We start from the raw sequence: 12114 nt of genomic DNA, 5'->3' as shown, positions 1-12114 counted from the left end.
TATGTGTTTGCTTCACCCTGTCGGGTTTGTTTCATTTTGGCAGATTTTTACTCCTGGTTTTCTTTGATACTTTGTACTTTTCTGTTCGGATGACTTTGACGTTGGAGATTTTGTTCCTGCTCACTTTATTTTAATACAATTTGTCAAATACACCCTGCTGCACCCTCCTGCCTGCTTATTTGGCATCCACCACCATCACCACCATACCGTGACGGTCTCCACTTAAAAAAATATTCTAGTTAATAATTTCATAAATAGACATCCTACTGTAATCCCATACACCCATGTCTAGTACTGGTCTCTTGGTGAAAAGGAAAGTGTGAGATGAGATTGTGACACAGCGCCTGATTCATCGTATAACACAGAGGGTGAATAATGTAGTTGGTGGTGTCAAACAAATTGTGCTAGAGTTTTCAACTTTCATTTGTCTAATCTTATGTCAATAATTTGACGCTCTGTCCATTGCAACACGAGGTAGGTTATGATTGGACATAAAAAAATCCATCTTTCCAAGACCATGCCTTTTTTGTTTTGTTTTGCTTTGTTTTTGTCCATTTTTTTTTTCTGTCCTACGTGCAACATGTCAGTACAGTTATTCTCTTGTCCTTTCTACCCATCGACCAGGTGCTTGACCGGATTCACTGGGCACCGGTGTGAACAAGCTGTGCTTAAGAAAGTCTCAAACCCAAAACGTATGTGACCACTGTATTCAATCCCACATGTCATTACTGGTGTTCCACTCTCATATTTTAAAAGTTGAGAAGTTCATCTTTCTTTTCTGAACAAATATGGTTTGATTTGATCATAAGAAAGTCAGAATACAAGCTCTGTGATCTGGGTTTGATGAAGGACCAATGTCCTCTCTGAGAGCAACAATGAACTGAAACTTGCATGTACTTTCCACATCATCACATCCCATTCTGGTGTCCGTCACTAAAAATGTGTGTGTTTTTTAATACTCCACCACTACTAATTATTCATCCAGCACCTCCCTCTAAAACCAGCGTAGCAAACCAAGGCTAATTTGTAAGTTTTATAATCACCTGAAATTTGTAACACATCTTTGCATTGAATGTCTCACAACACTGGGACTCAAGTGAGCACTGGGGGCTGAGGCTCCTCCTGTGGTCTTTGTGAGTCCTGTGTCTCTGGGCAGATGCAATTCTCGGGTTGGGCTACACAAAAGTGTTTGGGAACAACTGAAAGATCAGCTCAAATGGCTGCCTATTCACATGCACATTTCAGTCATCTGCTTAAAATTTAAACCTCTCTAAATCTTTTCATTGAATTCAAAAGTTAGGAATTTCCAAAATGTTAGTCTAAGGACCCCTTCATCCCAACACCAGTGATGAGCATTGTGGGTTCTTGTTCACTTTGATATACTAACTGCCTCTTTCTACTTGTCTGTTTCTGTTTTCTCCTAACCAGGTGTCCAAATGAATTTACTGGTGATCGCTGCCAAAACTATGTAATGGCCAGCTTTTACAGTATGTCTACTTCCACTTGTTTCCTTTTTTTTATGGTGCATGTTTCAATATTGGTACACGTGCTGTGATGCGATGCCTTCCAAGTTATGTTTGCCTCCAAACATAGTATATAGACAGATGTGATTTCTGCATGTTCAAATTTGCTTCAGTATGTTAAATTCGATATGAACTATGCATGATTTATGCATTCAAACACACACACACACACACACACACACACACACACACACACACACACACACACACACACACACACACACACACACACACACACACACACACACACACACACACACACACACACACACACACACACACACACAAAGATTTACAAGAATAAGGAGCCCATTCATTGGAAATTAAATTGGCCAAAACAAACAAACAAACAAAAATAACAAAAGATCATTTTAACATCTAAAATGCACACCATAGTGAGCATGTGGAATCAATTTCAAGTAAGATATTGGATTTTGAGGTAATATTGATGTAGAATTGACATCAGATGCCCACTGGGACCGGAACCATAAATTAGTATATCTGCCTTGAACCAATGTGGCACAACACCTTTGCCCAGGGAGGTGTTTACAATGCAGCTCAGGACATTTTTGATCTCTTCAATAGACGGCTTAGGGCCCATTTTGGAAGATTATCCAACTGAATTGTGTTGCATGGGCTGACCCCAAAAAGCGCCTAATTTATGTGTCTGAAGTAAGACACACCGCCTTCACCCCAAGGCAAATAGATAACAATCAAAATACCGCCTTTGCCCCTAGGCAAATAGATAACAATCAAAAATATATACTACAGTAAAGTCTCGTTATATCGATATCGGATATATCGATAGTCCCGGTTATATCGATACTATTTCTATGCACGCACGGAGAAAATTACATGCAAACAGGGTCGGATATATCGATAGTCCCGGTTATATCGATATTTTTTCGGACTCCCTTGAATATCGATATAACGAGACTTTACTGTATATTGGAAACTCCGTTTCACTCAGCTTTTCAATACCGCAAAAATATTCATTCTTCAAAGTCAGCTTTATTGTAATATATGCTAATATGCATGACATACAGCACAGGTGAAATTACTGTCCTCTCGGACCCAGCGTGCAAGGCACTTATAATGTGGCTAAAAAAGACAGACAATTGACAACAGACAATACATGTAATTTCTCAATGCAAAGTGAGGTAGTGTCGTATGTAAAGTGACGTAGTGTTGTATGTAAAGTGACGTAGTGTAGTTATGCAAAAACAAAAAAAAGGTTGAAGTGAGGTCCTGCAGAAAAAAAAGAAAAAAATAGGGTTCAGGATGATAGTACGGCATGTAGCGTGTACTCAGAGTTCGGTGAGTGTGGCAGTGGGAAGGGGCAGGGGAGGTAGGGTTGGGAAGGAGTTGAGTCTCCTGACTGCCTAGTGGCAGAAATTGTCCTTGAGCCTGCTGGTCTTGGCCTGGAGAATGTATAGTATGTCCTTAGTATTGGGATATGGCATGTCTCCTTCTCTTGCTGCACCATTTGTGTTCAAATACTCGTTGTTTCAAGGGTCCCAAACATCGCCACATAGATATTTTTTTGGGTTTATGTCCCTCTGGAGTTTTGTATTGTTTGTGAGTTTGTTGCAGTAAAACATGGCTGACCATAACAAATATAGTGAATTAGAATTCATCTCATGAAAGTAAGGAATCTTAACAAAAACAAACACTTTACTGTGAAACACAATTAAATGAGCTAATGAATTAGCATAGATGTGACAGTAAGAACTGCTGCAACACATACAAACAGAGCATATAACAATATACACAGGAATATTTTTCTCTGCTCTGTGTGAATGACAATGACAGTGTTAATGTATTGGACAGCGGTACTTTTTGTGCTCTTGATAATGTTTTTAAAATAAAAAAAGTTTTTATTGAAAGAGGTGTCGAAAAAGACAGTTGTGGATATCCCCAAAAAATGTTATATTGATCCGCATGTTCAAACTTAAGTCATATCTTCCATGCAGCAATATAGCAATAGTTCACAAACCATGAGCTTTTGATATTGAATGGCCAATGCCCATTCTTGTTATTATTGTATTGTATAATAATAATAATAATAATAATAATAATAATAATAATAATAATAATAATAATAATAATACATTTCATTTATAAGCACCTTTCAAAACCCTCAAGGTCACTTTACAGTCACATGATCAGTTTTTCTGTAGGTGAGTAGCGGCAGCCACACGCGCCAGCGTTCACTCAACCCGGAAGTAACTCAAATAGACAGAAAGCTAGCTAGATAGCTAATACATAGCTAATACAGTAGATAGCTAACTAAACAGCTAATACTGTAGATAGTGAGCTAGATAGACAGCTAGCTAGACAGATAGCTAACAGATAGATAATAGATAGCAACTAGCGAGCTAGATACCCAGATAGCTAGCTAGATAGCCAGCTAGTTAATTTGTCAATTTTAACCAGTAGCACAAATACAATTATTGAGACATTCAACCACTGAAAACAAAATGATGATGACTGATTTGAATAATTTAACAAAGCACACACACAAAAAATCAGTTGTTCAAACACCAAATACAACCATCTTGGAAATCTTTGTCAGGCAGTCATTGATTCATCTAAATTCTCAATGAACAGCCAAAATGGAATTTTATTATGTACTCCAGTATGTTCACATCCTTTTGATTATTTCTTCCTCCATTTTTCATTGGAGTTTTTATTCAGTTCGTTTCAATCCAAATACCTTTCTGATATTCCCCTTCTTTCTTTTTTTCTTACCTCTTAGCCATTTCTATGTCCCTGAAATCAACCATCCCCACTGCTGTAGCTCTCTGCCTCTTTGATAAAGTGTGTTTGCTGGCGCGGAGAAAATTGTAACATTTCCTTTCACATGACATTCGTACTATCCATCGAGCATACAGGAGCCTGTCCTAACCCGTCTTCGAGCAGTAGGCTGGGGGACACCCATAAGTGGTTGCCAGTTAATCGCAGGGAACACTGAGATCAACAACCATTCACAATCACAATCACAGCTCAGGACAATTTTAGAGTGATCAATTCTGATTTGAACCACTGAATCTATTTTGAGTACAATCCAGGCCACAATACCCGGCACGATTATTTTTTATAAAAACCAGCCTGATCCGGTCCAGGTCAAACTATATCATATTCACAAAACTTCATGTTGCGTGAGATTAATAATAAATACCATAAATAATAATCTAACCGAACCCTATAAAACTGTGTGTTCATGTTAATATTGAAGAATTGAAAACAAACACCACATGGCAAAACAGAACATGCGTGTGTGTGTGTGCACGTGCGCGTCTGTGTGCATGTTTGTGTGCGTGTGCGTGTGAGTGTGTGAGCGAGCTACCTTGACATCAATTTTATTGAACATACTAATTTCTTTTTCAGAAGCCGAGGAGCTGTATCAGAAACGTATTTTAACAATAACCGGAATCTGCATTGCCCTCCTCGTGGTTGGAATCATGTGTGTGGTTGCCTACTGCAAAACAAAGTACAGTATACCACATTTTATGTATTATTTTGCATTGCTAAAAATGTCAGTATTTAATTGATGTATATATATATATATATTCATTTTTGTCACGTGCCAGATTTTCGTTACTTTCCCATTCTGCATTCTGAAACCATGTAAAGAAACCAAGAATAACAATTTATTCAGCTATTGTTTATGATAAAGTATGTAATGAGGAGTTTGATCACAAAAATAATACTTACAGTATCATTTTTAATTATGACAAATGAGAATTTGAAATTTTCATAATGATTTTATTAAGCATCATGAAAGTTGACATCTGGTTTTCACGGGCCAGATTCAATGATATGAGGCCAGATCTGGCCCCCAAGCCTTGAGTTTGACACGCGTGGATTATAGTGTCCATTGGAGACTGAAATTATTCAACCTAACCTGGTACAGTACGTAAATAGTATCAATTGAATCAAAAAAACAATTTTCGCAATCGCTCTGCAACCAATATTCTATTGAAGATGACGTGGAATCACGATTATTTTTGGGTGTAATAATAATAATAATAATAATAATAATAATACATTTAATTTCTAAGGGCCTTTCAAAACTCTCAAGATCACTTTACAGTCACAGAAGAAGTTTTGCTGTGGGCGAGCAGCGATAGCCACACGCAGCAGCAGCCACACGCACTCAACCCGGAAGTAACTCAAATAGATAGAAAACCAGCTAATATATAGCTAATAGCTAGCCATCTAGATAGCTAGCCAGATAGATAGGCCTGGTGCTTCAGAACATCTTTAATTTACAGATGATGGAAGCCACTTTGCTCATTGGAACCTTGAAAGAATCTGAATTTTTTGTGTCCCCGACCCAAACTTGTTGCTCTCGACAGTCACTGTCTTGGAGGTCCCAGACAATGAATTTGGCTTCCATGCTAGATTGAGCTCTGGCGTATACTGCCAACCGTATAGAGAGGTCAAAATCATGTCGAAGGCACTGAATTTACCAGAGGGGGGCTCCTATTAAACTGTGGGAACTCCTCAATTATAATCAATGGAACCAAGATTGCTCAATTTTGTGCTTTGTGGGAGACACGATGAGTACTTGTTTACTTATACTTGCTTGTGTGATTTTTCATGACTCAAAATAAAGTCATTGAGTTGTGTGTAGAATATTGACATAAATTGACTCAAGTTTGGGATGAGGCTGTCACAAAATGTCAAAAAAGTGAAGCACTGAATACTTTAAAGATACCACTTTCTGAAACTCATGACAAAAAGTTAGCGGACACCCGGGCAGACAACACAGAAAAGTTGCCTGCCCGGCCATAAAGTTGCCTGCCCCATTTTTCACATCTTGAAACACAATAAGACAACTAAGCGCAAAAAAAAAAAAAACGCTACATTTTTTTAATTGAGGAAGTATCTACCATAAATGCTCCCCTGCTTAATTAATGGTAAATATCCCTTGCTGAAGATTTTGCTCCAGTTGTCTTTTGTCTTCATGGTACACAATTCAATGTTTGCGTTGCGTTGTCTGCTTAAAGCCACGTGGACTCCTCTTTCTAAGCGGCTTTCAAAACTCTCAAGTACACTTTTCAGTAACGGTGTGAAGCATGAAACAGGCTTCTGATTGGCTGCCGGTGCAGACGCTATTTCAAACACTGAAGATACAAAAGAGCTCACATTTACTGTAACTGTGCATAAATTTGCGAGACGATCCATGTGTCAAACTACACAGAATCATTTGTAAAAATGTGGACTGAACAACAGCGTAGATTTTAGATTTGGCAACTAATGACAGGGCGTTTTGGCCCAACGGCAGCAATGTGGAACGTAGTACGTACACCTATACAGAAAAAGCGGAAGAGAAACTTCAACTGCACTATGACTTGGTCATCGCTGTCGGGGCTTCCAAAATCGTTGCGACAATTGGGCGAGCCACACTTGCAGCTCAAGTACTCTTCACCTCCCAGTAGTGATCACCATAATCAAACCCAATCTGGTCACCAGTTTATAACTACAATGTACTATGGTTTGTATTTCCAACACCATGCTGTATTTATTAAGCAACTGCCTCCACAATCAAAACATTGACCTATATTGAATTTAAGGGTCTCTGATTAAATTGTAGTCAATGTGCTCTGAGTAGCCCCAAAACGGAGTATGTTTCTTCTAAAACAGGAAGCAGAGGAAAAAGCTCCATGACCGTCTCAGGCAGAACCTGAGAAGTAAGAGGAAAAAGATGGCGAAAATCTGCCAGCCGACGGCAGGTTTCCAATTTGCCTCTCCAAAATTTGCAGCAGGCCAACGTAAGCTTCAATTGTAAATGCATACTTCGAATGAGAAGCGTATACTATGGTTAAAACTAATCAATTACTTTCCATCTTTTTACAAACATATTTTTCAAGCAGTGTAATGGGACAGCCGTCCAACACGCAGATGAGAAAGAGACAGAGACAACATTCTCCGCAAGCAAATATGCCTTATCCACACAACATCCTACCACACTCAGCAACATCTCCAGTCAAAGGTAAGGTTGACTTCAAATAAAATGTCGGCACGGGCGTCATCAAGTGGAGGTTGCGCGTCCCAATGTCTTCATTTCAGAACCACTCCCATTTCAGTTTGACTGCTAAATTTACAGCCATTATTATGTTTTGCAAACATGACACTATACAAAGAACCATTTTCTTCACGTGCATCCAAGGGAGTGGTGATAAAATGATGGGGCAATGTGTTTGCATTGAAGCACTTTAAGAGTTTAAAACATGGGTGTCAAATTCACTTTGGAATTAAGTCCTCCTCCATTATGATTGGATTGGATTGGATATGCCTTTATTAGTCTCACAGTAGAGAAATTGATGTGATTGATATGATGGGAAACATTTGACATTTCAGTACATACAGTATATTAGCAAAGATTCTGCAAATTGACTCACATGATTGGCTTTTGTGGGCCTCACAAAATGATGTGATGGGACGTCAGAAAAACGTTTTATCGCATCTAAAATACCCAAAACACGCAGGCTGATATTTTTAGTCAAATGAAAAACACCAATAAAATTGAGTTCAAGTGTCCCAAAACTACTTCAAAATGACCCCGGAAATTGCAAGTTTCAGAAGGTCCCGCCCCCTTGTTCATGAGGTCACGCCAGGACGTCTTCGCACTGCTCTAGAATCAACCTGCTTCAGATTCGGAGAAGACACTTTCTTGTTACTCATCCAGTTATGAATATGATTCAAATAGTTCTGAAGCGGAAAGCATAAATGTTTGCAAGTACTTGCGTATCAATTCGAGCCATCAGGACTCCAATGTAGCGTCGCAGAAAATGCACAAGATGGCGCCCAAGCTTCATTGGAAATGGGCTGTTTTGTCTGCTGGGAATTTGTGTCAACTAGTATCAAATAGTCGTCTTGGTGCAACACACAACAATTCACCATCGCGTTATTTATGTGTTTTCCTTCTAGTTTCGCAATCAACACGAAGTTTTCAGACCAAACAAAGTGCCCAAAATGCATTATGTGTTGCTTTCTCGGTCAGGGGCGTTCCCTCCGTGACGTCACTTAGGGCATCGTCATCAACTCGAAAACAAGACTTCCTGAATATTCAGCGCGAGTCTTAAAACCTAAAATATAGCTATATGGGGTGGAATCTTTGTAAAATACGCTCAGTAGAAGTCATTTGAAGTGATTTTACAAATTATGGACGCAACTTGTCCGGAGGCGTCGGTTGTCCTTTAACTGAGCTCATGATTGAATTGTTTGGTGAAAATGCTGTAAATTATTTGCTACACATGGTGTGACATTAATCCTTGTTCATTACTTTGGATGTTGCAACGTGCCTGTAGTGGCTTTGTCGGTGGTGGGAGAAAAATTGGCAACGCTCCTTCAAATCGGGACTCTGTGACCCAGACTCTTAATCACATATAGTGATCATCACAAATGTTCACGTGGGAACTCTTGTCTGAGCTTCAAGATTTTCTGGGGAGTGGTATGAAACACTCTCACATTAACCTCCTAAGGCCTGAACTCTTGCATTTTTATTTTGTCTTTGCAGTGTCTTAAACTCATGACAAAAAGTTACCCGACACCAGGGCAGACGACTGTGAAAAGTTGCCTGCCCAGCCATAAAGTTGCCTGCCCCATTTTTCACATCTTGAAACTAATCGCAAAAAAAACATTGTTGCAAAGTATTAAGGATTGATAATCAGTATATATGTATAACAGAACAACACTTTAAAATGTACCTACCACAAATGCTCCCTGGCTTAATTTACGGTAAATATCCCTTGCTGATGATTTTGCTCCAGTTGTTGTTTGTCCATACACTGTTCGGCATGTTGCACAATGCAATGTTTGCGTTGCGTCGTCTGCTACAAGCCACGTGAACTCCTCTTTCCATGATGCTTTTAATGTATGTTTACGTTTTGTAGCATCATAAATTTTGTCTTCTTTTGAATCTTTCTTCTGGGGCTATGACGCTCGGGAACCTCCGGAAGCACAGTTATTCGATGCAGGCCTCTGATTGGCTGCCGAGTATGCAAATTGCCAAATGAACCTAAATGGACAAAAAAATCTTTCGTTTTTTTTTTCTTGAGAAAGTTGTCGGCCACCCGGGCGGAGACGTTTTGTAAGTTGTACGCCCGACGTAAAAGTTGCACAACCCGGGCGTCCGGGCAGACGTTATTTCAGACATGTCTGTGTAAGCTCTCAGTCGTATAGGAGTGGTCCGATGAAAAGGTTTCTTCAGCCGTCATCTGACATCTTTGAAGGTGTCGGACGTTTTGCTTCTTATCCAAGAAACTTTGTCAGCAAACTAAAGTCTTACTGGTAGTTTAGGCCCTATATAGATATATCCCGATGCCGGACTCTGCTATGATAGGTCCCTGCTCTGAGGTTGGGGGGAGCAGAGGACTACTCCCTACAGCTCCACTGATTGTTCCTATTGTCTGACTAACGACTGGCCTGATTGCCCCACTTCCACCGGTATCACCTCATCAGTATTACTAATCCTGTTTTGCCTAAGCAGGTTGTTGTACGAACGATCCAAATCGAACCTCACCCCACCATATCGGTTTAAAGAAGGATTTGGCTGTTTTCTGAAAATTGCTTCTTTTATGTCAGACACTTTTGATATTTGGGCTTATTCGGACCCGGCCAATGTAAAAACAAAGAATTATCGTTTTACATGATTTAGTTTCTGAGGAAAATGATGTCCACATATGAGGACATTTGTTGCAGTCCAAAATGTAACATTGAAGCCTTGACAACCAAAAATGTGACGTCCACAAATGTTAAACATTGGTTTCGCTTGCTCTTGGACTGGTGGAAGCTAACTCAAAAGGCTCTTTTGAAGTATCGGCAAATTGATGAAGGACAGTGGTAGGAAACACACAATGCATGATGTAGGAAACATACAATAGGCAGTTTAGGCTTACTTGAAATCTGATTTGAACCACTGAATCTGTTTTGAGTACAATCCAGGCCACAATACCTGGATCGTGCCGGGTTAGGGTCAGATCCATTCACGGGATATGGTTGAAACATTGGATGAATCTTCTGAAAACTAAATGATGCTTCACCAAATTTCAGTTGCAGTGTGCCTAAAAGATTAATTCAGAGGTTATTGACATTCTCATCCGACCCAAAAGTGTGTGGTATATGCACAGATACAAACACATTTGAAGAAAAAAAAAAAAGAATCATTATAAAAAAACATGAAACTGACCTCGACACAAACGATATTATCCCTAACTTTGTATTTTGTTTCACCACCTTATGCAGGGATCCCAGACGTCCGCTATCTAGCGGAATTCCGCTTTTTTTCTCTCTGCCAAAGTGATATTTTCATATAAAAGTTATTTCATTTCCTTATAAAACGGCTACAAACATTTGTTTTGAAGGGTGATATGAATGCGTTGTGCTTGAGTCGGTATGTTTTCGTGTGTTTTGGTCAATGTCGGTTGCTTCCGTTGACAATCGGGATCGCTCGGGATTAAAATACACGGGGGACTGTGCGCAATGAATAACAAATATGGCAGCTCCCTTACCGCGCTTTTCGACAGTAAACTTGCGCTAAACATTGTCGCATTTTTGGTACTTATAAGTTCAATGTGTTAATAGCATAAACACTGGAGGTTAGATATATATAGATTTTGGTTTGATGGAAAACTTCCGTGTTCCGTGTGATTGCCAGCTCGGGAGAGCACACGACTTTTCACATTGTAAAGATATCATGGAAGAGAAATATCCTAGTTGATTGTCGGTGTTTTAACTCAATTATAATAGTAAACATTTAGTGTGAATATTTCTTGATTTATTTATCTCGCTGCCCAGTTATCTAGCTAGCTATCTTGCTAGCTAGCTATTTGCGATCTATTTGCTATCTAGCTCCCTGGCCGGCTGTCTAGGTAGCTATCTATTAGCTATATAGCTATCTTCCTGGCTGGATAGCTATTTAGCCTGCTAGCTATTAGCTATCCATTGGCGAGCTAGTTAGCTTTCTATCTATTTGAGTTACTTCGGGGTTGAGTGAACGCTGGCGTGTGTGGCTGCCGCTGCTACCACACAGAAAAAATTATCCTCTGAATGTAAAGTGACCTTGAGAGTTTTGAAAGGCGCTTAGAAATGAAATGTATTATTATTATTATTATTATTATTATTATTATTATTATTAAGAGTGATAGTGGAACGGTAACATCTCTGGATGGAGGGATAAATAATTCATTCAGATTTCATATTCAAGCATAAAAATGTGGGGAAAGCCCTTGCAGGCTTTGCGATGGAAAAGTGATCAATTATGGTGGCAAAGGTTAGTTGTCACCCAAACAGTATTGCGATGGAAGCAAACATGCAGAGATAAAAAGATAGAGATAGCAGAATAACAACCTTCCTGGTGAGTCATTCGAATTCACAAGTTATTATTCTAATGAAGGAAATTGCGATAGGGCATGTTTACTACTGTTGACCTGTAGTATACCATGATTTTAATTATGATTTATAATACGAAACTAACTAACTTGAATAAGACCTGATTGGGGGGGGGTGACGAAAGTTGGTGAAAAACCTCTATAAACATAATAAATGGTATTTGTATAATTATGTAGCAGATATTTAATAT

At 39.2% G+C, this 12114-nt stretch overlaps 1 protein-coding gene across 1 annotated transcript in view; it reads left to right on the top strand.

The window, feature by feature from the left end:
• Window positions 1-12114, top strand: part of nrg1 (neuregulin 1) — a 32076-nt gene that overhangs the window by 15832 nt on the left and 4130 nt on the right. The window contains 5 exon segments of the mRNA XM_089020872.1: window positions 1429-1487; window positions 4914-5016; window positions 7176-7242; window positions 7244-7303; window positions 7406-7524. Coding sequence (XP_088876998.1) covers window positions 1429-1487; window positions 4914-5016; window positions 7176-7242; window positions 7244-7303; window positions 7406-7524 — 408 coding nt within the window.

Source organism: Hippocampus bargibanti, linkage group LG18 (genome assembly GCF_051943395.1).
Source record: "Hippocampus bargibanti isolate YZ-2025 linkage group LG18, ASM5194339v1, whole genome shotgun sequence".
Lineage (NCBI taxonomy): Eukaryota > Metazoa > Chordata > Actinopteri > Syngnathiformes > Syngnathidae > Hippocampus > Hippocampus bargibanti.
The sequence above is the reverse complement of the archived record's forward strand: the minus strand, read 5'-3'. Positions and strand labels throughout refer to the sequence as shown.